Source organism: Guyanagaster necrorhizus, assembly GCF_019112545.1.
Source record: "Guyanagaster necrorhizus MCA 3950 unplaced genomic scaffold BT62scaffold_11, whole genome shotgun sequence".
Classification (NCBI taxonomy): Eukaryota; Fungi; Basidiomycota; class Agaricomycetes; order Agaricales; family Physalacriaceae; genus Guyanagaster; species Guyanagaster necrorhizus.
In genome coordinates, this window is record NW_025064890.1 from 842,353 (window position 1) to 867,189 (window position 24,837).

The window sequence follows — 24,837 nt, forward strand, 5'->3', positions numbered from 1 at the left end:
GTGCCAGGAAGTAACCGGGTCAGATCTAGAGCAGCTGCGATGCAACGAGCTCCGAGTGGACTCAGGCACTTCAGGTGTACAAATTTGACAGGACAGTGCGAATCAGTTCCCAGCACACCGACAAGGATCAAAAATTTACCCTCACCTGAGCCATTCCTATTACCTACGCGGCTGCGCCGCTACGCCGAATGATAATCGTATGGTTACTTGGTATATTTTGGAGGAAATAACTTATGTCAAATTTATCGATCTTCACGCTGTTCATATAAGTATAATGAAACTTTGTATCGACGTCTCGGTTGTGTTACTCTTGAGAGTTTTTTGACGGAAGTATTGCGGCTCGGCCCGATGATGACGATCATCGATCAAGGTTGCTCGTGGCTGTGCAACGTCAACCCGTAAATGATGTCAACGTCGACTGGCCCTCAAACTAGCCTGTGAATGCACAGGAATGAAGAACCGAAAACATACACTAGATATGAAGAGACGACAATTTTTTGCACAGTAGTGATCGCATCTAAATTGTACGATCACATCTTTGATGTGTCTCTTCACCACAGCCGAGGAACATTGCGCTTTCACCGAGAAAGGGTTGCTTATCTGAGCCCGTAACTGACACGGGAACGAACATCATTCCCTCCCCTCTTCGCGCAAGCACGCGCCTCAAAGTTACCATCGATCCTTTGCTGATAAGGTGTTTGTAATGGCCGACGGGTTAATGGCGACTCGGTCGTCTGGGAAAATACATGGTCGACGCTAAGATCATGATGGTGGCAAGTAAGTAGCAGCACAGGCGATTTTGTTGAGCACTGTAGTACAAGACATCATCTCTCGCGTTTCGGCTCTGCCAAGATTCCGGCCATCGTAGAGGATGTCCACGAACACCGAACGCGTAGAATCTTAGCAGTACCTGTCGGAAACAAATTTCACTACAGACGATCAGCGGTGGATATATCTCATATACTATGAGACTTATTTTCACTGAATGTATGTCGAGAGTGAGCCGTCATGTGAACCTTCTAAGAATACATTACTGGATAACGGGAGAACAGGTGTTGCCACCGGAATCAAAGACGCGACGTATCTTCTGAAAGCTCTAAATTTCTTGCTGAAACGGCTCTGCTTACCGGCCGTTCCATGAGATATATCGGATACACAAGCTAGCAGGGAACGCGTGTGCTTGCTGATGGTTCCCCACTATGTTGTTGGCCTCCCCAGTATAGGCATTGTCAGTCGCGGGAACAAGTTCGTCACAGTCGCGTTAATCGGAGCAGATACCAACGAGGAAAGCAGCTCGCTTCACATCACGGACCATCGATTTTCCACTCTCTCAGATGAACTGGATCCCAGACACTCCTTCGTAGAGTCTGCGATTAAGGAGAGTGAGTGCAAATTTTTGTTACCTAGCTTTCATGGTTAACAGCGTTAAATCAACATCCGACTTTGCATTATCTGGGCGTTAACACGAAGTAGGTGAAGGTGAAGCGGATCGACGGACTTCGATGGCGTTCAGACCATGATATTTCCTCTGGGGAATGAATCTTTAACGTGCATTTTTATGTCACCTTCCAGCCCAATCTACACGGGGTTCATTCCCGCTTGGAATCATCACCCATTCAGGGATAGGTATACTTATAGTTAACGTCTCATTGTAACGGACCGTTATCGAGGGGCAACAATGAAAACAGGTCCGGCTGGATCATAATTCCACGTTCTTGAAGACATGCGGCGAGGGCGAACAATAACAGTCTGATATCACAGCTGTACAGAAGAGAAAAAATGCATACTAAATCATTCCCATGGATAGAGCACGCGAAATGATCTTCTGAGTAGGTTCTACAGTACTGGTAAAATTAGAGGGGACCACGAGCAATAAAGCGCTCAGGGACAGACAGTAGTCCGCGGTCTCTGAATCTGCCTAAACCTTGATATAGCTTATTATTGTTTTCTGCGACATGGGACCGTGGGGTTGGCCCATGTCTCATGACTACAAATATGTCCTCGTTGAGGGGAGTCAAGTTACAAGCCACTCATGCGATGCGGTGTGTAGATATCCAAGTATCGAAGGCTCTCACCTCTTCACGTCGATGACCTGATTCAGGGTCCTGTCAGAACGCGATTTTCAGCATGCAAAAAGCCGCTATCGGGTCCGTCTATGTACTTACCTACTTGTGGTAGAAAGTTCTGTTCGGAATGGTCATGGCGAGTGGCGGTCCCTAGTGAAGGGTGACTTGTTTCTTCGGTACCTGCACGCCTCGACCTTGAGTATTCAGATGGGTAATGAACACAGGGTGCTTACTGATAGCATATGTATCATCTATCACCTCACTGGGTTCTCGGAAACTTTTCCGGTTCACATCATAATGGTGAGGTCCTGTTTACACGGACAGTCAACTTCCATTGGTCATATCTTGATACCATCCAAGATTAATGAGACGGGAGGACTAACGACGTGATGGTCCCGTGTCTCTCCACATCATGGTACTGACTACTGCCCCGAAAAACTACTTCGCATTGATTTGACAGAGGCTAACGGTCAGAGGGCACCTCTTCAAAATGGTATACAATGTGCCGTAAGAGTGGAGCCCCGAGTCAATTGCGTTGCGCAGCGAACGCAGATTTGGTGACAGATCCAAGGCATCTGAATATAACCCCCAACTGGCACCGAGGTGGAAGTATGCTGGACTTTCGAACCCGCGGGGATCTAGGAAGACGTGGGGAATGAGGGCTGCGTATTCCATTTGCAGACACCGTTAGTCGTCAAAATAAATGGAGCCGACCCGAACGTATTTCCCAGTAAGCAGCAGAGATATCCCCGTTTCATTATACCCTCGAAGCGCAGCTTTTGCGCGGCATTGTTTCGCCGTATTACATTCATGGGAAGCACGAGTGTCTCTCCACAGTTGAGAGCTAGATTGTCAAACAACGGGTCCATCTTAGTAGTGCCGTTTGAAGAAAAATCTCAGTGCCCACTCTGTCGTGGGCGAACTTGAAGACAGGACGTCGAATTTACGTAAGGCCTGGAGAAACGTGCGTGTCGAACTTCCAAAAATGGAAATATGCGCTGTTCCGTATCCGGTCCGATGCCGGAGTCCTTCATCGAACCATTTCTTTTCCCGACGTCCATGACGGTGGAAAGCAAAGTTGGTAAGGATCTTTCTATTGCAGGAAGGGCATCCATTAACTTTACCGCAAACAGATTATAGCCTTTACGGTGGTGCAGAGACCACGAAAGAGCCTAAAAATGCACGTTCACCGCGTCGAACTGTTGTGGTGAGACCTACTGCGCAAGATGATGGCAAATCATACCCAGGACCACCACCTAATCCCAATGATTTCCTTTGGCTCATGACAGAGGAGCCTCACAAGTCGCGGCGGACTGCTATAATGAAAGCACATCCAGAGGTATGCATAACGCCCATCCTTCGTATCCAGCGTCACGTTTGATCTTTACTGTATAGGTCACAAAATTAATGGGACACACCCCAGTTACGAAATACGTTGTCTTCTTTGTCGTGACTCTTCAACTGGCTATTGCAATATATCTTCATAATACCCATCCCCTCTCATGGCGCTTCATTGCTTTGGCATATATCGTGGGAGGGACCGCCAATCACAACCTTTTTCTTGCTATCCACGAAATATGTCATAACCTTGCTTTTCGCGGCATTGCTGCTAACAAGCTACTGTCCACTTTCGCCAATTTGCCTATTGGGATACCCTATTCGGCGATGTTCAAAGTGGGTGCGTTTGACTCGTGAAACAATATATATATCTCATTGTGATGCGCAGAAATACCACATGGAACACCACAGGTACCTGGGAGAAGATGGTGTTGACACCGACTTGCCGTCGAGACTAGAATTACTTTGCCTGAACAATGTCCTTGGCAAAGTTTTCTTTGCGTATGTTCACAATCCATCTCTTATTACATATAATTAACTCACAGCGCTTCGAAAGGACCTTCCAAATATTGTTCTACGCCCTCCGTCCTACCTTCATTAGATCACAGACTCTCACTCGTTGGCATTTCTTTAACTTCGGCGTTCAGCTGATGTTCAACTATTTCTTCATAATGCGTTTCGGTATCCTCCCCTACCTATACCTCATCTATAGCAGTTTCTTTGCCGGAAGTTTACATCCGCTCGCGGGGCATTTCATTGCTGAACATTACCTTTGGGATGGGCTCCCACAGGAGACATATAGCTACTATGGATGGCTCAACATCTTCGCATATAATGTCGGATACCACAACGAGCATCACGACTTTCCTTCCGTTGCTTGGACGCGTCTTCCGGCTCTTCGCGCCCTCGCACCCGAATTTTATGACACTCTTCCATCTCACCCATCTTGGCCCATGATCACCATCAATTTCATTCGAGACAAGGATGTAGGCATCTTTGCCAGAGCGAAACGAGTGTCCAAAAAGCATCTGGCAATGCAGCCAAAGGCCGACGGAAAGGATATAGAAAACGATGATGCCAATGTTTTGGACGCGTCAAGTAAAACCTTGTAATATACGTGGAAAATACTATACCTCTTCGTTTTGAAGAGGACGTTCAGACGAACAAATACACCTTCCAAGGCAACGGCACGGGTTTGTTTTTTGCCGAGGCCAAGTCGGATAATTCGGCATCGTCCGACATCTGTCGCGTCCATCCTTATTGTGATAAATGGCATGCAATTCTCACCGCCATCACCGCCCACTTCCAGATCTTTCTCATGGAGCAGCTCAAGAATATCGTTGTTATCGGTGCCGGTGTAATTGGTTTGACCACCGCGTTGAATATCCAAGAAAAGGGGGGATATGCGGTGACCATTGTAGCTGAAATCTTACCATCAGATCCCAAGACAATCAAGTACACAAGTCTTTGGGCGGTGTGTAATTTTTATGTTCTGCGCCGAATCCTTTTACTATCCAGTCTCATTAGGGGGCTCATCATGTCAGCCACGCAGAGAATGACCCACGGCAGTTTAGTACGCTACTCTCCATGATCGATATGTTTTCCGTATGTGCTAACGATCATGAAAGAGCTCGACTCGGATACGTTCAAGGTTATGTGGGAGCTCTCTGCTCCAGGAGGGGCAGCAGAAGCTTGCTTCTTGCGAATACCACAGATTGAGTACTATGGCCAGAAGTCTGACCTAGATTCTCATCATCTATCGTGGATGCCAGACGTACGCGAACTATTCGACATGGTATCATGTTTTAAGACTTGCATTTTCTAGTTCAAGACTTTGCCGGAAGACTCGCTGGTGCCTGACACTCTAAGCGGGGTGTCTTTTAACACGTTTACTATCGACACACCAGTGTATCTCAACTACCTGCTGTCACGTTTCCTTTCTAAAGGTGGTGCCATTGTCCGCGGAGCTGTCCAGGATATTGTTCAGATCGTGGAAGGCGGGGCGAGCATCTTCACTGGAAACAAGATGCCCACACCGCCTGATGCTGTAATCATCTGCGCCGGTCTGGGGGCTCGGTTTCTGGTGGGAATTGAAGACAAGGACTGCTACCCGATCCGAGGGCAGATCCTATTGGTTAGGGCGCCATGGATCAGGTTTGGTAGGACAATCAGCACGAAAGAAGGGCTTTGGACATATATTATACCGAGAAGAAGTGGTGATGTAAGTGCTTTTCGAGTCCGAGTCCGAGTTTTTTTTTTGACTCCGTTACCGACTGGAAATTTTAATTTATAGGTCATTGTAGGTGGTACGAAGATCGATAATGATTGGTATGTTCCGGAAGACTTGTTCCACGTCCGGACGCGTGTTTAATTATCATGCTTAGGTACCCCAATCCACGGCCTGAAACCTCTGAAGACGTTCTTGAGCGTGCGTTTGCATTGTGCCCGGAGCTCGCACCTCCAGAGATCCGCGCACAACGGGTACCCACAATTGACGATGTCCGGCCCATCATCATTTCAGAGGGGTGCGGTCTAAGACCAGGAAGGAAGGGAGGCGTACGGCTTGACGTTCGATGGACAGAGAACAAGGGAAAGAAAGTTCCTCTTGTCAACAATTATGGGTGGGTGATATGTCTATTGTGTCTGAGTGATTGGAAGCTGATCCCGCACTTTACTAGACACGGTGGCCAGGGATTCCAATCGTCGTGGGGTTCTGCGTTTGCTGCTACGGAGCTTCTAGAAAATGCACTGAAGGAGATCTAAGATATCAAAGTACATTGATTGTGTAAGTATAAAGAGTCAGAAAACCTATAAGGAAAAGAATTCGAAATCGGTTTGAACGGATGATGCCGCGGCCGGGACTTGGCTTTTTTTAGTTGGCAGGATTTGTTTCCCTCCATCTTAGCGTGTCATGACCTCTGAGACCACCGACTCTAAGAAAGTTATCATTGTGATCGGTGCAGGTAATTAAGTCTCTTCGCAGTATTGATGGATGTTGACCTGTTTCTTAGGTGTGATTGGTCTGACGACTGCCCTGCGGATACAGGAAACCGGGAAATACCATGTTACCATTATCGCGGAGACATTACCAAGCGATCCGTTGACTATCAGATACACGAGCCAATGGGCGGTGTGTACTTCATTTCATCTGTACTTATGCAAAGTACGACCATGCGATAGGGAGCCATACATTCCGGTAGCTCCCACGCCTATGTCGACGAAGCACATCCGAAACAGTCAGGTCAGTTTTACCGTTCCAGAGATAAGCCCGACGTAATCACTCACGCTGCAGCTGCGTTCAAGAAATTGACAGTGAAACGTTCAAGATCATGTGGGACCTGTCTGCTCCAGGCAGCGAAGCTGAAAGGTGCTTCAAGCGACTTACAAAGAAGTCATACTACGGCGAATCAAAGGCAAAGCCGTACTTGTTGGAATCTATGCCAGATGTACGCTTCTACTACCCTTCTGTTCTCAAATCTGGGCATATCAAACATACCCCAATAGTTTCGGTACATGGATGCTGGAGAGCTTGTCGAAGGGTCTGTTGAGGGTGTGTCCTTCAGCACCTTCACGATTGACGTGCCGATATATCTCAATTATTTACTATCTCGATTTCTTGCACACGGAGGTGCTATAGTCCGCGGGCAAGTCCAGCATGTGTCCCAGGTCATGGAAGATGGTATAGGTCCATTCACCGGTGCGAAGAACTCATGTAAGCCAGCCGCGGTTGTCGCATGCGTTGGCCTCGGAGCAAGGTTCCTGGGCGGAATAGAGGACAAGAATGTGACCGCGATTCGGGGGCAGACCATCTTATTGAGGGCGCCGTGGGTAGACGAATGCATTCATACCTACGATGGCCCGTTGAGTTATGTCATCCCCAGACGCAGCGGAGATGTCGTTATTGGAGGGACTTACGTAAAGGACGATTGGTATCCCCTTGCGCGTCTGGAAACCAGGAAGGAGATTTTAGCACGGATTCTCAAGTTATATCCGAAAATCGCACCACCGGAAATACGGGCAATCAGGGAACCAGCTGTGGAGGACATCGAGCCCATCATCATCGAAGATCGGTGCGGTTTGAGACCGGGAAGAAAGCAAGGCATTCGCATTGATGTTGACACCAGCGGCGCGGTTCCTTTAGTGCTGAATTACGGGTAAGATTTATTCTTTCTTGATCTTGTGCTGGGCTCGTCATGACGCATTCGACGGTGTAGGCATGGTGGATATGGGTACATCTCGTCCTGGGGATCAGCAAGTGTGGCATTAGAATTATTGGATGGCGCGTTGGACAAGAAGACATAGCCTCGGGAAGGCTTAGCGCTTGACCATTTAGTAATTCGGCGCGTTTAATTAACAATCCCTACTTTGTAACATGTCGATCTGATGCGTATTTACTTGAGCCCGTCAAATACAATATATTATATTGCTTATCATGCAGTACTCACTTAATCTTAGACGCTGTCCACAGCATGCCTTAGATGCTGCTGTCATTATACTGAAGGGCTTTCACATCCTCGACGTAGGAAAACCCGATCTATGTGAAAGTCAGACAACTCGAAGCCATCGCAAAGTAGCAAGTCCTCACATATGCGTCTTCACTTTGGTGACTGGTGTTCTGGGCATCCCAACAAATATGGGTTCCGTATAGTTGGAAAACGAAAGCGCCAAAATCAGCTGGGCCAACGGGAATGATGCTCAAAGCAGTAGCTTCGTTTTTGTTTTTCTGCACAGTAGTGACCAGTTCTCCGGGGCTATCCTGGAGCACAGATATCAGTATTACAGAAGGAAGAGTCAGAGCTATAGATGGACAGCAAGTCCTATAGCTTGGGCGTATCCATCATTCCCAACGTTGCGGATATACGCGACTTTAGTATTGTCATGTCGCGCAAACGTGAGGTTCCACTTCAATGCATTAAATTGGAAAGTAAGCGGTATATCATCTCTATCTCACCAAGGTCTCCCGCCCTTCATTTCTCCTCATGTATGGAACCAAAAGTTGGCCGCCCATACCGTAAGAACGAAGAGCGCTAGAAGACTTGAGATTTGTGAACCTGTACTCTCCCGGCTTCAGGACCATTTCCTACAAAACAGAATACACATGTAAGTACATATGATGAGAGCTGGACCGGTCCAACGACGACAAGGGCAGCGAAGGCAGCGACTTGGGAGAACATAACAGTCCGTAGGTGGTTTTCGAGTCGTCGTCCGGATTTTATATCCCTTTACGAAGGCATGCTCGTCGAATCCAATGGTCATCACTGGCCGGAGAATACCCCGTTGAATTAGAGGGGCGCGAACAGCGTTTCACGGCAAGAGAGTGTACACCAGCCATTGACTATATCAGCGCAGCATAAACGTTTTCTGTGCTAATCAAAATTCGGAGAGAAGCAATAGATTCAAGAGTGCTGAATGGGCAGCAAGGCATTTCTTCCAAAGGAACAATTCTACAGCAGGCTGAGCGGTTATGCCAAGTAGAAAACGGATGCTTCCTTACGTAGTTTCTGCCTGAAATCCATTTATCTCTGAGTTCCTTACGCCATATGCTACTGGATTGCTAGATGCGAAGGGTGTCTATTACTTCTCGCATAAGTAAGATATGGGGACTCATGACATCAAGTAGAACTTACAATGTATTCGATGGGCAACCACCATAACCACGCCAAATATCCGATACGAATACAAGATCACCTTGTCTTCTAGGCCTTCGCACACAGTTTTGAAGAGGTGGATCGCGCAATAAGCTTTTACATACTGATGACAAGGTAACGACAAGGCAAGTTGAAGTCACAAGTCGTTTTGCTCTCCGAAGTGCCATGCTTGCTCGTTTACTTGTGACGAATCAGGTAGCGTACGAAAGAGCGTCCATGCTGTACACATTGATTAGTTTTTAACTTGAGGATATAATCGAATCTTGTGCTCATGTATGATACTCAGCCTTCAACTCTGCAAACCCGAGTCGCGGTTGCAAATCGTTTGACCGTATATCCCAGCCACCTAGATCCTACACCGTATAGAAATTGCGAATAAGCCCGATACCGACGAGCCATCCATTTCCAGAGGACCTATACAGCCCCTCAATTAGAGAGCAGGACGAAAGGTTGAGGAAAAATCCTTACGGCTCGAACATAGGCCAACAGTATTGCTCCTCTGTATATCCCGGCAATATCAGGTCTGCAGGGCGGATGGTGATCGTGCCCTCCGGAAGCGTCATGGTCATGTTAAAGTCCAGTTTGCAAAGATCCTCCATAATGGACGACCACCCTGCTAGATGAAGGTGTAGTTCATGCCAATGCCTGCGTAGATATCCTCAATGTAAATCTCCAGCACGGTTATCAGGGACGAGCCAGTATCCCAGACCGCATAACTCTGCACATCTACAGTATTAATGTGTATGCTCCCGTTCGCATTCAAACTGAAGTCGACCCGATTGATATAGGTGGACCAGTAGATAAGCTCATTGTTGTAGTTAGAATATCGCTGGACATTGAAGTACGTTACATCCGTGCTGCTGTACTCCGTGGAGTGACCGCCAAATTGGAATACGCCGTTGTTTGGTGACAGTTCTTGTCCGGCATAAATGGCCAATTCATGCGCTTCGAGGGTCTCCGGATTGAGGAGACTCTCAAGGAGGGAGGCGTGGACGACATCCCTACGCCACTGTGAGTAAAATTTGTCCCCGGGCGTACTCTGCGCGAGGAAAAGTCAAGCCAAGCATTCTATCTGCATCGAGCCATACCCAATTAGATAAAGAAGCGGGGAGGACTCGTGTGGAGACTCCGGTCAAGGAGTTCGCAATGGACAAAGCATCTGTGAAGATCATGCTGTTTTTTTTTTTTCTTTTTTTTCCAAGTGAGCACAAGGATGATCGTTCAAAAAGAAGCGTACCCGGAAACGGCGCCCCCAAGATAGTCGACGTTGAGCGTTTCTCCAGTGGCATTATAAGTCGAGGATTTCGATGGGATATAAGCCGTACGGTTGGCGTCTGAAATTGGACAAGAGCCGGCACACGACTGGTTCAGGACCCATGTAGGATCCGAACCTGTGTCGAGCCAAAGATTGAACTCTTGAGGAGCTGTACCCAGCCTGGAGTTCAATGAAGATAATTCAACCAGCTGGGTACCAGAGACAAACTCACGAGATGGGGATCGTTCGATAACCCTGTTCAGTTGTGCTGATAGGTATAGTGAAAGCGGTGGGCCTGTATGGATGTTAAGAAAGGTTTGTTGGATTATTGACATAATGCACTACCGACACTAACAAAGGATGCCAGCCACTCAGTTCTCAAATTCAATTTGAAGTTCGGCACCCAGATATCTTGTTAGTATCTCTCTCGACTGTGCAACAGTTTCGCTAACCATGTATGCCTGTATTTTATGCGGCAACAGCGACTGAAAAGAAGCACCAGCGGTACGTTGGACATGTGTAAGTAATTGGACGGACGGGCACGGTGGTTGTTCTTAGTGAGCACTGAGCCTTAAACGAGCCAGCTCAAGAGCTCACGGCTGTGCCTTCTTTTCATGGATTTTGACTTTTCTCCATGCTTTCTAGTGCCGGAAAAAACTCGGAAACTCGGATTAACGAAACAACCGCAAGGTCGCGAGGTATTAGCATTACTCCATGTATGAACGCCAGTAAAATACTAATACAACCGTCGGAGAAAAGGAGAGGGTAATCAAAGTGGTTATGCGCTAAGAGGATGAGCATCAACATCAACAATGGGTGGTACTCATCATCGAAGTATCCCTCACCTAGACAAGACAACTTGCTCCGACGCCATCTTCCCGTGCGCGTGGCACGTTTACTCACTATGAAAACAAACAGTCAGCCCGACGATATGCCAACACGAGCAAAGCACTCACAGGAGTGACAAGGTAATGTCGCCATTGACCTTAGCCTGGATGGCAATCTCCACCTCGAGGTTGAGGTCAAGACGGAGCTTCAAAGCTGCGGGAGGGGCAGCCTGGCGCTCAGTGCGGCCGACGATCTGTCCACCGAGGACAGAGGAGGATTGGGTAGGTGCGAATTTGGTAGCGGTTTCTGGGGCAGACATTGTTAGAAGATTTGCTAGTCGGTCAAGGTTCTTTTATACAAGTATCGATCTCGAGTTCTAGATTAGGATGAGGGCGAGAGCAACGTTATGATTGCGCCATGGTGCATTTAGCAACTCGGGTGCCTCGTCGTAGCAAGTTAATTAAGTCTCGAACTTGAAGCATGCAGGTATAAAAAATTTGGAGAAGAGAAGACTGTATACGAGAGGAATGTGGACACGTAAGGGTTTGTTATTTCATTCAAAAGATGGGGCATGTGCGAAGGCCTGGAAGATGGATTCGCGTGCTTCTGATGCAATGTACGATGGCAAGACCAGCGCTGGGCATTCCACGACGAACACCACAGCTGCTGCTGTGGCCATATACACAGGAGTGAGGGGCGTAACTTCTTGGTCGGAACCTTCTGGATTGTCAAATACTTTTTTCCGCCTTATCGTCCGTCTGGGAGCATCCGGTGATATGGCTTTCCCTCACGCGTCGACAGAAAAGAGTTATCAACTTGAACAATTGTATCATTTCTCGTCCGTTTCTCCTCTTCTCCAAAAGGAGCGTAAGGACCCCGTCTCTAGCATCGCTCACCGGAATTTTCGCCGTAGCCATTCCGAGTCACTATGCGCAACGTCATCTCATGTTCTGACAGCGGCTCGTGTGTCTCTTGAATTTCGATGGTGATACCAAGATGATGCTAAAAGGTAGTGACATGCAGAGAAAGTTTTTCTGATGAGATATCCGCCCCGACTCCGAGACATCAGGAGGGCAGAACACGCATAGTAGTCGCTTACACCGAGCGTAAAGTCCAAAGTTTCCAGAGTCTTGCAGACCGGATGCAACTTGCAAGAGTTTAAACAGGTTTACCTAAGTACTCTAAAATGAATGGTGATTTTTGCAAATTGCCAGTAGAATAACTCCCTAGTATGATATAAATTATTAAGTATATTCAAAAGTATGTAACTAGATTGTCTGAACTGCAAGGCCTTGCAAACTCTACAATCCAAGACTTTTAAGACTCAGATACGATCCAAGCTTGGGTGCTTTACCGGCGACCAGCGCTCTGACTCATCATCGAGATTGGATGATAGATAAGTAGTCAGATAAGAAATACTGGCGCAACAAACCTATCCTGATTCCTGATTCCTCAGTGGTCACCGGTAGGGTTGTGCATGAAACCCTAGCTTTTGATACGCCGGGGTTTTGGACAGGTAAGTTGCTGGTAACTAACCTATCATGTGGATAATTCAATACTACAGTAGCTACTGTGTGTATCTTCAATTTGTAAAGCACAGTAATAGCCGTACAATGCTTGCAAGTACATTTACAGTTCATGAGATCGACAAAATGTGTAAAAACGCGAAGGTAAAGATTCAGAAAAAAAAAAACTAGATGCTGCGCGTCAGTCATGTGATAATATACATGATGAGAGTAAGAAAAATACCAAACCACGACCCCTTCCCTGAGGGGGGTCGGTACAAAACCATTACTTACATCCCTGGGTGTTTCGTGCACAACCCTAGCCACTGGCCAGTTGAAGGATTTGCGGGAACAAAAAGAAGCCCATGTAAATTTCTCGCAATAAGCCAACCCAGGTTCAAACTGAGGACCTTTTGTGCACAGAATTGCCGTCAGACAGATGCGATAACCAGCTACACCATCACCCCTAAGAATTTAAGGAATCAGTAAGGTGTACGCGGAGGAGTAACAATTAAATAGCACTTCCGAGTCAAGAACAAGTTTGTGCCATTCGAAGAACATGCTGGTTGAAGCTCCACATCTGCATTCAAATCCCTTGGAGATGCCAGGCTCCTGACATACAGGATATTTCACACCTCAGAACACCAGGGGGAAGCTAATTTAACAAGCAAGAAGAGGAGAGAATACAAAGTTGCACCTGAGATTGGGTACATCTTCTGAGCCTCGATTTGTCGCACGATTTGTGAATCTTCAACGGAAACCTTCTAAAACCTGTGATTTCCCATCAGTCAAGCGTGTATATGAGCGAGATGATTACCACGCCCCCCACTTCTCCATGACTATTATGTCGGAGGCAAAGAGGGCGAAGACTTTGTGACGACCAGCGAAACTTGGTTTAATTTGTTGCAATAGGATGATAGGGCATTTTATTGTCGCCCGAGGGAGGCCCGCTCAACAGACTGTCATCAGTCCTTCTCTCGTTATTCTCAAAGCACATCTTTGACCTTGAGAACCTAGGATTGTAGAAACTTGTGATGGCATCTTCTCGTGTTTTTTTCATGGTGACCAACTTGAAGGCAAGCGTTACATACTATACATGTCAGGAGTGCTGTGGTGACGAAATCGACCAGGCCGTGAACGTTCTGGATGGCGGTGGTGTCGGCGACTGTGGCGCGGAACTGACGACGGAAACTCAGTAAATTCGTAGATGATGGTGAGTACGTGATGAAGGTAGCAAACCGTTCCTGACACGGTGTAGACCTTCGCTTGAAATTGGGGCCTAGAAATACCGTACGGATGAGAGTTCTTACCGGCATAGCAACGAGATGTTGTAGCGCGTATTCTACGGCGTGCATTCTATATCATGGGTCTATGAGAAGACCTGAGTTGCAGACAAATGATAATGAAACATTCGAATCTGCAGCGTGTCTTGTATGAAATAAGAACCGTTACGTACGACTTACAGCTTCGAGACGAAAAAAGCTATGTTGCTTGAATGAGGCATCCGACGTATTGGGCTAAGTTATGGCGCGAGGATACTCATTCATATCCAGGATCAGATGATTCTCATATAAAAGCCTGAAGACCAAGCAACCAACTCAGCATCAGCACAACATGTCTGCCCCAGAAACTTCTACCTCAATCGCCACTCGCTCCAACCAGGGCACCGTCGCTCCCAAGGAAGCTTTGAAGCTCCGTCTTGACCTCAACCTCGAGGTCGAGATCGCCATCCAGGCCAAGGTCAACGGCGACATTACCCTCTCCCTCCTGTGAGTCGATGACTATCGATGTCTTGCACAACCTAAAGCTGACTGTTCATTTTCGCAGCGAGTAAATGTGCCATAAGACCGGAAAGGTATTGGAGTGTAGCTGTCGGATTAGGGTGAGATGTGCCGAGTACCAGCCGTGGTCGATGCTAACATCCATTTGCTTAGTCCATAATCATATCGATTATCTTCCTGCCCTTCGTTTCGCACCTTCCCAGAAGTTAAATTAGTATTCAGTGTTCATAAACATAGTGCATACCAATATTAGTTTTACTTCGGGGTTCCAAGCCGCCTTTGATTCGGAAATGGCGCTTATTTAAAGATTAAGAAACTTATTGACAGAAGAATATATGTGAGTATCTCAGTCGGGCACAACGTGGGTGAAGCGACTGAGGCATACAGATAGGAACGGCTGGACTATATAGGTGATCGGGAAACGACAGGAGGTGTAAGTATATATAAGGCAAATAGAGCGAGTGATCAAAAAGTAAGATAAGATGAAACATACGGATATCCTCCAACAAAACTCTACGCCAACGAAGATTCAGTAGGACGACACCGGTGGCTTGGTTAGAAAATCTCTGCTAGCAGAGAGGTCGAAGTGCAGGTATCTTGGCTTGTCCTTTTAATTTATCCCCGGGCCTGGACAAGACATACGAGCCGATGTCAAAGACAGTACCTTAGAGTTTCCACGCATGTTTACCTGGCGCATTCGTGGTTGCTGTAGGAAAGGATGAACCATCTGTTGGCGAGGAGAGTCAACGAAGGAAATATTTACGAAGATGTGCAGCAAATCTCCGACGAAAATGCTGGTAGTAGCAAACAAAGAAGCCGGGTCCGGTATGTAGACAGCCACGTGTGTGCTCCCCTCTCTGTCAATCATCAACACTTCAAGTTCAACAAGGTTTGCCAAGTACGAAAGTATATATATCGGTGCATCTTCCCCCAAGGATTTACTGAGCCTCCATGTCATGGACTGAAGCTGACATGAATGTCGAACTGACTTTAAAAAGGGAAGAGGAGAGGCCTATGGAGAGTTTTGAATTGTGACTTTTCCTACGAACGGATGAACCAGTCAAGCTATGTCAACGAATGTTCGTTAGGACCCTTAGGACCCACGCCTGGACCTGGGTCGGAAAGAAGAACACAAGGACGAGGAACGATGGCGGCGTCTAGCGAAACTCGAGCGAATTTGTTGCAATAGGCTTGGGATGGGCTTCGAGGAGGCACCAAATTCACGATACCGGCATCCTAACAAAGTCTTTTCTGCTTCTGCGAGAGCTGTTGGTCTACAAGATGACGAGATGCGTTGCGCCCAGACCGAAAGATGATGACGTTCCATCTCCTGGAAATTTCCTGTGGGATTTACGATGGCGAGCGTTGTGCGGAATCGATGTCGGAATGAGCGAAGCTTCTGGTGCTGGTGGTGATAGCGGGAAGGCAAGTATTCTCCCGCTGTATTGTTTCTTCAATCTTGCCCTGGAATATTTGGACCCATATGCATAAATGCTTGTACTTTGTGTCGACCATAGCGCTAGCATATGTAGTACGACTGCCATAGGTCTCAACGCCCCACGGTCAGAAGGCCCGGGCCCGTCGTAGACAAGTGTCAATGAGATGCTCGAATATGCAGCATGTTTATTATGAAATAGGAATCGTTACGTTGCAAGCACCTCCCTTGCATTCTTCTGAACCTTGAATTCTGGAAGAAGACAGATTGCTATGACAAGGCAGCCGACTTACCAACTGCATTATGGCGTGAATTTATACCCGGGTCAGTCGAATCTCATATAAAAGCCTGACCCAAGGCTCTCCATCTATTATCAGCATAAACATGTCTGCCCCAGAAACCTCTGTCGCTACCCGCTCCAACCAGGGCACCGTCGCCCCCAAGGAAGCTTTGAAGCTCCGTCTTGATCTCAACCTCGAGGTCGAGATTGCCATCCAGGCCAAGGTCAATGGTGATATCACCCTCTCTCTCCTGTGAGCTGCCTCCTGCCATCTTGCGTGCCCTCCATCTGACCATCTTTTTTCAGCGAGTAAATGTGCCATGCGAGAGCAGATAGTGGAGTAAAAATGCGGTTGTGATTCAGGTGAGATACATCTCGTTGAATATCAAACGGTTTCGATACTGAAATGTATTGCTTTTGGTGCTCAGTTAATAATTGTTTTAACCTCCATCTTCTCTTTCATCGATACTGTATTGGTACCTACTGGCGCTCGTACACCTAAATATCAATATCAGTGGTTGTTTTTATCCTCGCATTTCAAAGTCTGAGTTACCTTTGAAGTGCACGTCTTGGTGATAATTTGAAGTCAGAATACGTGTATCGCATGAAGCTCCATGAGATATCAGTCGTTACGTTGAAATCCGTCGCATCGTAAACTGATTCTATGCAAGCGCTTTACAGCCGTCAGATTCTGAGAGACATACAAAACTGCAAGAATGCACTCCAGTATTGCCCGGGCCGCCACACAACTTATCCTGAAAAGATGGAAACTTTGCTGGACTGTTTGTTGGAGTCAATCATGGGATACAATTGCGTCGTCGACGTTTCAAGTTACGTCAAGAGAGACCTGATAGGCGCTGTAAGTTCTAGGACGAACACTGACAACGAAATATCCATCATCCTTACCGCAGCATGGGTGAGGTCGTGTCCCGGTCATGAGGTAATACACGAAAACTCGACTCGGTGAAGTACATTATGAGAGACTTCAACGAAAGACGTGGTTAAAAATCACTTGAACGTACAAAACTTCACGCGCCAAGAAAAGATTTGATGAAGGATGTAAAAGATGCATGCACCATGGGAGAGTTGAACTCCATGCTAATCAGCAATCAGACCCTTTCGTCCACGAGCACGATGTTGGCTGTTAGCGTCAACATAGTGTGTGATGACATCGACGCTGGCAAGGAAAGGCTCTTAGACTCTACTCTGTCTACAAAGCTCGTAGAAACCTACTGCAGAGGAGCTTTTCTCTCACGACGGCAGGGAGACATTATACTGGGAAGGAGACCTAAATATGATTTGCAACCGAGCTTGACACTGAGGTCAATAGCTTGAGAGTATCTGCATGGCAGCCCTTGATCATTTTGTCACAATTACTGCAGAAACAGACACACCACGCCCCGATCCATTTGATGTCCCAGCCCAACCCTTTGAACTTGTCTTCCTCATGGTACGATGTCTTTATCGCTCGACACTGAATTTCATCAATCGAAGGCGAAAATGGTGTGGCGGCGTTGGCGGAACTCGGGTTGCCGCCAGCATATTGTTACGAGAAGAGGAATGTGGTGGCGACTAGAAGAAATGTTCAGCTATGCCTCAAGGCAAGGATCCTCACGCAAGTAATCCCCCAAACCGTCGTAGTACGGAAGCCGCCTTCCTGTCATTTCTCGAAGTCTCGTGGTAGTAACGAACCAGGGCCGCGAGATTTTGGTGGACAGGATCCAAGGAAGAAAGTTGCTGCGGTCCAGGAAGTAGTTTTGGCCATTTTGCGTGAAGATTCAGCTGGACTCTTCCCTACCAGTGATAATAATGGTATGATGCAGGCGATAGGCTACCAGCTTTTCCCACGGTGAATAAGCAAAATTTGGGACCCACATACACCCACTCCCCTTGCCGAAAGTTAGTGTCCTGGGACACAACAGAAGAAGGTGACTATAGAATTCCCCTCGCCTCGTTACCACTGACACCTGGAATTCCTGTCATTTGAGCATTGCGGTTTTAAGTGTTTACTTTGAAATAGGAACCGTTACGTGAACTTGAAGGCGGTTTCTTCATCTTCAAGACCAAGTTGCCATGGGGCGCCCGGCACACGGACAACATCATAGCGCAAGGATAACGTTGCCTGAGGCCTAGCTCTGGTCAACACACATATAAAAGGGCCAGCCCATCAAGAACCTTTCTTCATCCACAACATGTCTGCCCCAGAAACCACCTCTGTTGCCACTCGCTCCAACCAGGGCACCGTCGCTCCCAAGGAAGCTTTGAAGCTCCGCCTTGACCTCAACCTCGAGGTCGAGATCGCCATCCAGGCCAAGGTCAACGGTGACATCACCCTCTCCCTCCTGTGAGTCGATGACTATTGCTGTCTTGGGTGCCCCCATGCTGACTGGTCATTTTTACAGCGAGTAAATGTGCCGTAGGACCGGAGAGAGCGTAACGGACTTTGGTTGTCGTGTTCGGGTGAGATTCACTTTGTTGAGGACTAACCGTTCTCCATCCTGATACCTATCTGCCTAGGACATCACCATGTCGGTTACCTTCTTCCCTTTTTTCACTTCTCCCTTTCGCCGACATAGTATTAGTTAGTATTCCGAGCTTATGCACGTAGTACATGCCAATATCAGTGTTGCTTTGGGAGTTCTATACTTTACAGGTCCTGCGTCCAGCCAATAACTATCCCACTGCGTGCCAGTGAGGCTCGCTAACCGCCAATGGCGCTCCTTCGAATACCGAGATGCCCTTAGTATGCCGCATGGAAAAGGTTCAGTATGGCAGTTTCGGTGGCTTGATTACATGATGACTGCCAGCAGCGATAGAGAAATGTTAATGTCTCGACTTGCCCCCTAATCCAAAGTGCCTGAGACATGGTTCCGTTGTGTGGCCTGTGAAACCTCCGACACCGAGTATTTGGTACTTAGTCCACCATCTTCTTCAGCTTCAAGGGACAATATTGCAGACCGGAGTGGTGGAGAAGGGAAGAAAGTTAGTGCACAGACTGGCCGATTTATGATGTGGATATGGATAAAGAAGTAAGCCCTTTGTTCATAGAGAGCAACACAGCATGTTAATAATGAGGCCTAAGATTATACGTCCAGAAACGATATCCATCATTAAAGAGAGTAACAGATAAACATGCCTAGCAACCTATTTCTGAGCAGGCCTAATGATTACTTTGAGAGCCTCCTTGCTGTTCATCTTATCAAGCGCCTTCTGGAAATCTTTGATCTCAAAGGCATCCGTCACCTGGAACTACGAGTTCAGAACTACTCAAAACAACGACAGATTGACGTACCATCCCTTTCACGTTAATCTTTCCACTGTCCAGGTAAGCCACAGCGCGAGGAAAGCAATGTGTCTGGGAGAAAGACCCGATAATCTAGAGGACAAGTATGAGTCCTGCATCAAGCCAGAAAGGCAAAGAACAAGTTTACCCTAATTTCATCCCCAAAGATTTTCGACGGTGGCCAGTGAACCCGAGCAGCATTAGCATAGACTCCATAAACCATCAAGGTGCCGCCCCGTCTAACATAGTTGATCGCGTCATTGGCAACCTTCTCTGATCCAGTAGCTTCGACCTAGGAGCATATGGAATGAGAAATAAAATTTTAGATACAAGTCACTCACTACTACATCAAAGCCATGTGGATAATCAACTTTGATCTTGTCCCACTGTGCTTGAGGTTTCTCGCGGTCGAATTCGATATACTCATCAGCCGTCCCAAGCTCTTTGGCGATGCGAGTCTTGATGCCCTTGTTAGCTGCGAGGACGACTTTGGAAGCACCATTGAGCTTGAGTAATTGAGACAGGATCTGGCCTGCAAAGACGTCGATTAGCACCGAGGAAGACAATGCCGCGTTGAAACCGACCTGTTGGTCCTGACCCAAGAATCAGAACCTCTGATCCGACTGGAAGATTCAGCTTGTCAGCACCATGAATGGCGCAAGATGCAGGCTCGATGAGAGTAGCCTCCTCATCAGTAAGGTTAAAAATCTTGTAGACCTTCTTTTTATGACTGAGCGTAACAATCAACATCAGTATAGGTAAAAGCAGAAAGGACTACGGACGCCACAGCGTATTCTGCAAAGCCGCCTGCAACGGTGCATCCCAGAGACTCAAAGTTTTCACATAGCAAGGATTGACCCCGACGACAGTAGAAGCATTCATCGCACTAATGGCATGATGTTGTCAGCTTCGCGAAGTCGAGGATGAGGACCCGCATACCGTAATTCCAGGATCAGCTACGACTCGATCACCTTCAGCAAAGCCTTTGACTGATTGGCCAACCTTGGCGATCCTTCCGACCATTTCGTGACCAGGTGTAAGCTAAAGGAAGACATTGGACCGCAAGAAATATTAGCAGTGTGATATCGGACTAACTGGGAACTTGGTGATGAACTCCCCTGATATGGATCCAGCGGTCAGATCGCGTTGTTACACTGCATGTCGAATTCACCTTGACTGATGTGATGATCAGTACCACATACTCCGCAGCACGCAACTGAAGTCGATATTAATCACTCGTCAAGGACAGCACGCAAAACACAACTCTTGATCAAAACCTCATCTTCCTTGATCTGGGGAATCGGGGTAGTGATAATATCAAGATTATTGACCTACAGCTTCTGTTCAGCACAGGCATGATGGCGAGAAACGATACCCACTCCGTGATAGTATACTGCTTCCATTATGGTGGTTGGGAAGATGATGCGAAGGAGGGTTCGATACCGACTGATTTCTCCCACTTCTCCGTGGGACAATCCAGTCAGCGGAGCAGGACATCGGAATAATATTAATGGCACCGGTCCCGTGTGTTCTCCACGATATCACCTGAGATCTCTAATTTACGGTCATAGCAGCTTTTTACATAATTGAAGCTGGTATTGTATGCACGAATGCGACCAATCTTTTCTTAGGTACGAAACTAACGCGTCTTAGTGGTGATGCATTGGTAAAGGGGAAAGGTGACCCTGATTCTCGTGATCGTGACATTAAGTACGCGCCTAGTGCGGCCGCGGCGTGGTCTTGGGCGGCATCACATGGACGGCTACTGTCTCATTTTACTAGGGCTAAATGTGGACACTAGGCATTTTCGGAGCGTTCCTCCAAGAAAGAACCAAAATATTTGTTTCGGGCCTCTATTCTATTTGTGAATTAGGATTCTCTAAAATGGCATGTCAGCCAGTCTCTCCTAGCGATCAGTGTTACGCAGCTTGCTCTTGTGCTGCCTGAGCTTCGCGAGCTTCTGCTCGGTTTCTCCACTTCTCCCCCTTTGCTCTTACCAGTAGCACCAATAATCCACTGCCCACTTGTACAAAAGCAAATATGGTGTACATCCAGCCTACATTTCAGCCATGAGCAACATACACGGTAGAAAACGATTAATGAAACATACCATCACCAAGCGCATCCTTGGACAGGTTGTAAATCCTGAAAATGGCGTGAAAGAAGAACACACGACGAACCTGAATGGGAACCGCAATCTCTACGGCAATGAAAGCCCCAAGTCCACGGAAGAGACTGTTAAAAGCGACAGCACTAGATGAACGACCTACGTTTGCATCTACAAGGTAGGCCAATTCACTCGAAAAAATGTAACTAAATTATCAAAAGACTGTTAGAAAACGCATCACTTTCAATTGGGACCTTACATTGCAAATACTCCAGTTAGAAACAGCATTACACATACCCCCGCGATGTGCTCATGTCGTTCCAATACCCACCCGAATCCTGCAACGGAAATGGGGAAGAGCCAAAGACCATGGAGTGTGCTGTTGAGACGCATCTACAGGAAGGCGATGAACATTGAAATTCTAAGGGTAAGGGGACGACCGGCATACCTCAGGGCAGCCTCTACCACCATTCTCTCTTGCAAGCCTTGCTAGCTCGCGATCAGAGTAGCGACCTCCAAATATACTCCCCACCATAGAACCTTACACGACATTCGTATTAGTTCCGAAAGATACGCGGGGAATGTGAAGAAAAGGTCAGCAAACCCAGTCCGAAAGAAAGCAACACGAGTCCTGTGTATAGCGCATCATAACCGTAAGCATTTGCCAGTGTGCGAGAGGTCGTGTATACCACGGTAAAGCAGTAGGAGAATAAAATACCTAAGTGGAAGTCATCAGGCGCGGATTGTATTACTAGAGTGGTTACTTTACCAGAAGCCAGCAACAGTATGAAGTTGTTCCGCCGCCGGATGACCAGCCATAACGTTTCAATGGGAGCGACATCCTTCAAGGTGAGCGTTATAGCAGGAAGAGCCAATGTATCGGTTTTCGAGGTGGGATCCTGCTTCTCTATGTCAACAGTCGAGATACGGCCGTCATCTTCTATCGTTTCCTTCGTGTCAGTTCGTTCCGCCAGCTTCGTCTGTAATATTTCTTCCCTCCTCAGACTCTCCGCCCGCTCGTCCAAAAGACGCTTCAGCACTGTCTGGTATGCAAAGCTTCGTTCCTGCCGAAAGGTATCTTTGAAAAAGAACAAAAAGAAGAGAAAAACGGTGCCGGCCAGGATGGCCAGGAACCAAAAGGGAGCACGCCAGTTAAATCCTGTCGTGAGAATTCCACCAAATACAGGACCGAGGGAAGGACCAAGAAGAGGGGAAATGTAGTATATGCCCATCTAAAAAGCAATATTCAGCATGATGCAATGATGCAATGTGATAAACTACGCTCACTTTCGAGCCCCTCTCTACTGGGTCGAAAATATCGGCGAGACTAGCAGTACCGATGGTCATAACGGCACTTGACCTGAGCAGAGTGAGGGGAAAAAAATACAACCAAGGATATTGCAAGACATACCCCAGTGCTTGCACACAGCGCATTCCTATCACTCTGAGGCGTCGAATGAATAAATGAAGTCGGCAAGAAAGAAGAGAAGATTGACAAGCCAATAGTCTTGCTCGTGGCGACGATAATCGAGCCAGCAGTGAATATGAGAAGCGATATGAGATAAACAAACTAATATCATCAAACGGATAAGTAGAGAAATGGAAATTTCAGTCGTAACATACCCGGCGGCCTTTGACTTCACTGATAGAACTCCAGAGGAGCGGGGTAATGCCTTGCATGAGAATGAAGAGCGACACACTCAAGCTTATCTCCCCGCTCGTTGCAGGCAGGTCCCTCTCCATCTCTTCGTTCGCAGCTGTACATCATGTGAATACAAAGTAGAATGTACAGTCATCTAGTCGAGCTCACGATTTTGTATACTGGCGCCAAAGCCGGCGATCATTGAACCCGAACATATAACAGCCAGTATGAAGTGCTGGACCGCAGCCTCATAAGTAGTGGTGGTCGAACGACATTAGAGAGGACTCACCTTGCGAAAGCGTGACCATTTTCGCGGATCATCATGAACGGGCATATGCTCAATGTCTATTACAGTGTTTTCAATGGTCTCTGAAACGACAGATTGGCCGTCATTATCCGGAGTACCGGGTCGTTGCACATCCGTGGAGGATAGGTTCCGAATGTGTGGAGAGGCGGGGGTAGGGGAAGGCGCCATCGCGAGGAAAAATTGACAATCTGTCGTCAGGAGGCCGAGGCAAAACAATTGAAGGGGGGCCTGGAGTCATAGGAATAATCGCGGGCCATATGTACTTGAAAACGATTTGTTCGTCCGACGAGGACCGAGATACGATCAACCTGGGCCGACGGCATCAACGTGGAAAGAGCCCGTCGAAACGGCACAACAGTCTTCCGGGCCCGGAAAGGTTTAGGAACCAGAGATGCACGCTTCCTTTACATATGATGAGCTCACATCGGGAGAAAGGAAAAATAAGATCACCTTGGATAATAAGCAGGAGCAGGCGCAGTTTTCGCTTCTTATCAAACACAATTTCGAGAAGTGCATCCCAACTCTTATCGCTAAACGTTTCTTCTTGCTGAAGCAGGGCATTGCATCGTCATCGCAGTAGGTATGGGTCTAGGTCCACCTGAAATGTAGCTAAGCGACCACATACGGAGAAGTTGTATGATCGTGGGAAGGACTGTCATAGAGTGAATAGATTCAAATTGCCATAAAGAAAATACAGGGACGTCGAAGCACGACACACACACCCTGGCTATCTTCTATTGTCAGCCGGCTGCAGGGCTTTTCCGGCACGTCTGTGAAAACAATTTCTTGACCAGCATCCCGTGTTTCTTCCTTTGGCCTGGCTGAGGCAAGCACCTTTAATTGTCTCCTCGTGAGTAGCCTTGCATACCGATCGAGAGAACAAGTCGTATGGGACTGCAGTGGGCTAAGGATGGAACGTGTGTCTTCAAGTTTGTAGCGGCAAACGTAAGAATCCGAGTAACAAGTTCCGGGTCGTGAAGATGAAAGTACATGAGTTGTCCTGTTAACATTGACTACCAGTGGGTGATGTAAAACGTACAACGTACCTTATTCGAATCACAGGAAATTTGATATCGACAAAGCCCAAGCCAAAGCGTAACAGTTTTCAGACTCGTAAGACGGTAAAACGGATGTCCTTCCAAGAGTCTTGACTCTTGACATGATACTCCGAGGACGCTCATCGATGCCACCTTCCGCTGTGAGATGGTCGAGCATGCAATCTGCTCACGTCACCAAGCCGCTGCGGCCTATCCAAGGTCGTAATCGGTGCATATTGCACCACCAACACATCGGATTATCGCAAGTTTTCCGACGCAGATTCCCACCTTGACGCCGAATGCTCTACTAGATCATAGCGGTGGC

At 47.4% G+C, this 24,837-nt stretch overlaps 12 protein-coding genes and 1 non-coding gene across 13 annotated transcripts; 6 read left to right on the plus strand and 7 right to left on the minus strand.

Moving 5' to 3' along the window:
• Positions 1–3,094: 3,094 nt before the first annotated feature.
• On the plus strand, positions 3,095–4,619 carry BT62DRAFT_91241 (uncharacterized protein). The gene is made up of 5 exons (XM_043183859.1): positions 3,095–3,147; positions 3,200–3,405; positions 3,462–3,740; positions 3,793–3,905; positions 3,961–4,619. Exons 1-5 carry the CDS (start codon positions 3,126–3,128, stop codon positions 4,514–4,516), a joined length of 1,176 nt encoding a protein of 391 aa, XP_043040363.1. The 5' UTR covers positions 3,095–3,125; the 3' UTR covers positions 4,517–4,619.
• A 103-nt stretch (positions 4,620–4,722) lies between these two features.
• Positions 4,723–6,280, plus strand: BT62DRAFT_1020160 (nucleotide-binding domain-containing protein; the record flags this gene model as incomplete). The annotated part of the gene is made up of 7 exons (XM_043178261.1): positions 4,723–4,878; positions 4,932–4,977; positions 5,033–5,178; positions 5,230–5,625; positions 5,698–5,732; positions 5,789–6,025; positions 6,083–6,280. 7 exons carry the CDS (start codon positions 4,723–4,725, stop codon positions 6,165–6,167), a joined length of 1,101 nt encoding a protein of 366 aa, XP_043040364.1. The 3' UTR covers positions 6,168–6,280.
• A 35-nt stretch (positions 6,281–6,315) lies between these two features.
• On the plus strand, positions 6,316–7,706 carry BT62DRAFT_1005258 (D-aspartate oxidase; the record flags this gene model as incomplete). Its single annotated transcript, XM_043177119.1, has 6 exons — positions 6,316–6,367; positions 6,416–6,534; positions 6,585–6,645; positions 6,708–6,850; positions 6,909–7,558; positions 7,619–7,706. 6 exons carry the CDS (start codon positions 6,316–6,318, stop codon positions 7,704–7,706), a joined length of 1,113 nt encoding a protein of 370 aa, XP_043040365.1.
• Positions 7,707–7,878: 172 nt separating this feature from the next.
• On the minus strand, positions 7,879–8,736 carry BT62DRAFT_1005259 (uncharacterized protein; the record flags this gene model as incomplete). The annotated part of the gene is made up of 6 exons (XM_043177120.1): positions 7,879–7,938; positions 7,990–8,160; positions 8,214–8,306; positions 8,356–8,484; positions 8,540–8,624; positions 8,678–8,736. The coding sequence occupies 6 exons, from the start codon at positions 8,734–8,736 to the stop codon at positions 7,879–7,881; spliced, it is 597 nt and encodes a 198-aa protein (XP_043040366.1).
• Positions 8,737–9,335: 599 nt separating this feature from the next.
• BT62DRAFT_993768 (acid protease) lies at positions 9,336–11,515 on the minus strand. Its single transcript, XM_043190426.1, has 6 exons — positions 11,264–11,515; positions 10,540–10,602; positions 10,290–10,487; positions 10,141–10,240; positions 9,521–10,091; positions 9,336–9,466 (listed from the first exon to the last, which is right to left on the minus strand). The coding sequence occupies exons 1-5, from the start codon at positions 11,452–11,454 to the stop codon at positions 9,669–9,671; spliced, it is 975 nt and encodes a 324-aa protein (XP_043040367.1). The 5' UTR covers positions 11,455–11,515; the 3' UTR covers positions 9,336–9,466; positions 9,521–9,668.
• On the minus strand, positions 9,406–9,615 carry BT62DRAFT_1005260 (uncharacterized protein; the record flags this gene model as incomplete). The annotated part of the gene is made up of 2 exons (XM_043177121.1): positions 9,406–9,466; positions 9,521–9,615. 2 exons carry the CDS (start codon positions 9,613–9,615, stop codon positions 9,406–9,408), a joined length of 156 nt encoding a protein of 51 aa, XP_043040368.1.
• A 1,507-nt stretch (positions 11,516–13,022) lies between the features above and the next one.
• Positions 13,023–13,107, minus strand: BT62DRAFT_t72. Its single transcript has one exon. It is a non-coding gene; the product is annotated as a tRNA-Val (tRNA).
• Positions 13,108–14,179: 1,072 nt separating this feature from the next.
• Positions 14,180–14,429, plus strand: BT62DRAFT_931441 (uncharacterized protein). Its single transcript, XM_043186126.1, has one exon. It carries the CDS (start codon positions 14,255–14,257, stop codon positions 14,411–14,413), a length of 159 nt encoding a protein of 52 aa, XP_043040369.1. The 5' UTR covers positions 14,180–14,254; the 3' UTR covers positions 14,414–14,429.
• Positions 14,430–16,235: 1,806 nt separating this feature from the next.
• BT62DRAFT_931442 (uncharacterized protein) lies at positions 16,236–16,685 on the plus strand. Its single transcript, XM_043186127.1, has 3 exons — positions 16,236–16,389; positions 16,443–16,499; positions 16,565–16,685. Exons 1-2 carry the CDS (start codon positions 16,241–16,243, stop codon positions 16,447–16,449), a joined length of 156 nt encoding a protein of 51 aa, XP_043040370.1. The 5' UTR covers positions 16,236–16,240; the 3' UTR covers positions 16,450–16,499; positions 16,565–16,685.
• Positions 16,686–18,050: 1,365 nt separating this feature from the next.
• BT62DRAFT_931444 (uncharacterized protein) lies at positions 18,051–18,777 on the plus strand. Its single transcript, XM_043186128.1, has 3 exons — positions 18,051–18,480; positions 18,539–18,596; positions 18,654–18,777. The coding sequence occupies exons 1-2, from the start codon at positions 18,329–18,331 to the stop codon at positions 18,543–18,545; spliced, it is 159 nt and encodes a 52-aa protein (XP_043040371.1). The 5' UTR covers positions 18,051–18,328; the 3' UTR covers positions 18,546–18,596; positions 18,654–18,777.
• A 395-nt stretch (positions 18,778–19,172) lies between these two features.
• Positions 19,173–20,876, minus strand: BT62DRAFT_931445 (GroES-like protein). The gene is made up of 11 exons (XM_043186129.1): positions 20,799–20,876; positions 20,684–20,750; positions 20,591–20,635; positions 20,515–20,537; positions 20,359–20,460; positions 20,202–20,305; positions 20,004–20,149; positions 19,761–19,951; positions 19,568–19,711; positions 19,429–19,512; positions 19,173–19,379 (listed from the first exon to the last, which is right to left on the minus strand). The coding sequence occupies exons 1-11, from the start codon at positions 20,820–20,822 to the stop codon at positions 19,281–19,283; spliced, it is 1,029 nt and encodes a 342-aa protein (XP_043040372.1). The 5' UTR covers positions 20,823–20,876; the 3' UTR covers positions 19,173–19,280.
• Positions 20,877–21,338: 462 nt separating this feature from the next.
• BT62DRAFT_1005269 (MFS general substrate transporter) lies at positions 21,339–23,643 on the minus strand (the record flags this gene model as incomplete). Its single annotated transcript, XM_043177122.1, has 12 exons — positions 21,339–21,475; positions 21,530–21,732; positions 21,786–21,919; positions 21,975–22,066; positions 22,131–22,244; positions 22,296–22,758; positions 22,814–22,886; positions 22,938–22,970; positions 23,023–23,096; positions 23,150–23,283; positions 23,337–23,403; positions 23,458–23,643. 12 exons carry the CDS (start codon positions 23,641–23,643, stop codon positions 21,339–21,341), a joined length of 1,710 nt encoding a protein of 569 aa, XP_043040373.1.
• Positions 23,644–23,669: 26 nt separating this feature from the next.
• Positions 23,670–24,467, minus strand: BT62DRAFT_1005270 (uncharacterized protein; the record flags this gene model as incomplete). The annotated part of the gene is made up of 4 exons (XM_043177123.1): positions 23,670–23,877; positions 24,101–24,127; positions 24,194–24,296; positions 24,344–24,467. The coding sequence occupies 4 exons, from the start codon at positions 24,465–24,467 to the stop codon at positions 23,670–23,672; spliced, it is 462 nt and encodes a 153-aa protein (XP_043040374.1).
• Positions 24,468–24,837: the final 370 nt, after the last annotated feature.

What these genes read in the sequence shown, in the direction of transcription:
- BT62DRAFT_931445 (XM_043186129.1), bottom strand. Translation starts at nt 20,822, where the DNA reads ATGGAAGCAGTATACTATCACGGA. An exon ending in AAGCAGTATACTATCACGGA is followed by an intron (nt 20,751 to 20,798) that starts GTGGGTATCGTT and finishes CAGAAGCTGTAG; the next exon opens with GTCAATAATCTTGATATTAT. An exon ending in TCTTTGGGGATGAAATTAGG is followed by an intron (nt 19,513 to 19,567) that starts GTAAACTTGTTC and finishes CTTGTCCTCTAG; the next exon opens with ATTATCGGGTCTTTCTCCCA.
- BT62DRAFT_91241 (XM_043183859.1), top strand. Translation starts at nt 3,126, where the DNA reads ATGACGGTGGAAAGCAAAGTTG. An exon ending in TAATGAAAGCACATCCAGAG is followed by an intron (nt 3,406 to 3,461) that starts GTATGCATAACG and finishes TTTACTGTATAG; the next exon opens with GTCACAAAATTAATGGGACA. An exon ending in CCTATTCGGCGATGTTCAAA is followed by an intron (nt 3,741 to 3,792) that starts GTGGGTGCGTTT and finishes TGTGATGCGCAG; the next exon opens with AAATACCACATGGAACACCA.
- BT62DRAFT_993768 (XM_043190426.1), bottom strand. Translation starts at nt 11,454, where the DNA reads ATGTCTGCCCCAGAAACCGCTACCAAATTCGCACCTACCCAATCCTCC. An exon ending in CTTGGGGGCGCCGTTTCCGG is followed by an intron (nt 10,241 to 10,289) that starts GTACGCTTCTTT and finishes TGGAAAAAAAAG; the next exon opens with AAAAAAAAAAAACAGCATGA. An exon ending in CCGCTTCTTTATCTAATTGG is followed by an intron (nt 10,092 to 10,140) that starts GTATGGCTCGAT and finishes TTCCTCGCGCAG; the next exon opens with AGTACGCCCGGGGACAAATT.
- BT62DRAFT_931444 (XM_043186128.1), top strand. Translation starts at nt 18,329, where the DNA reads ATGTCTGCCCCAGAAACCACCTCTGTTGCCACTCGCTCCAACCAGGGC.
- BT62DRAFT_931441 (XM_043186126.1), top strand. Translation starts at nt 14,255, where the DNA reads ATGTCTGCCCCAGAAACTTCTACCTCAATCGCCACTCGCTCCAACCAG.
- BT62DRAFT_931442 (XM_043186127.1), top strand. Translation starts at nt 16,241, where the DNA reads ATGTCTGCCCCAGAAACCTCTGTCGCTACCCGCTCCAACCAGGGCACC.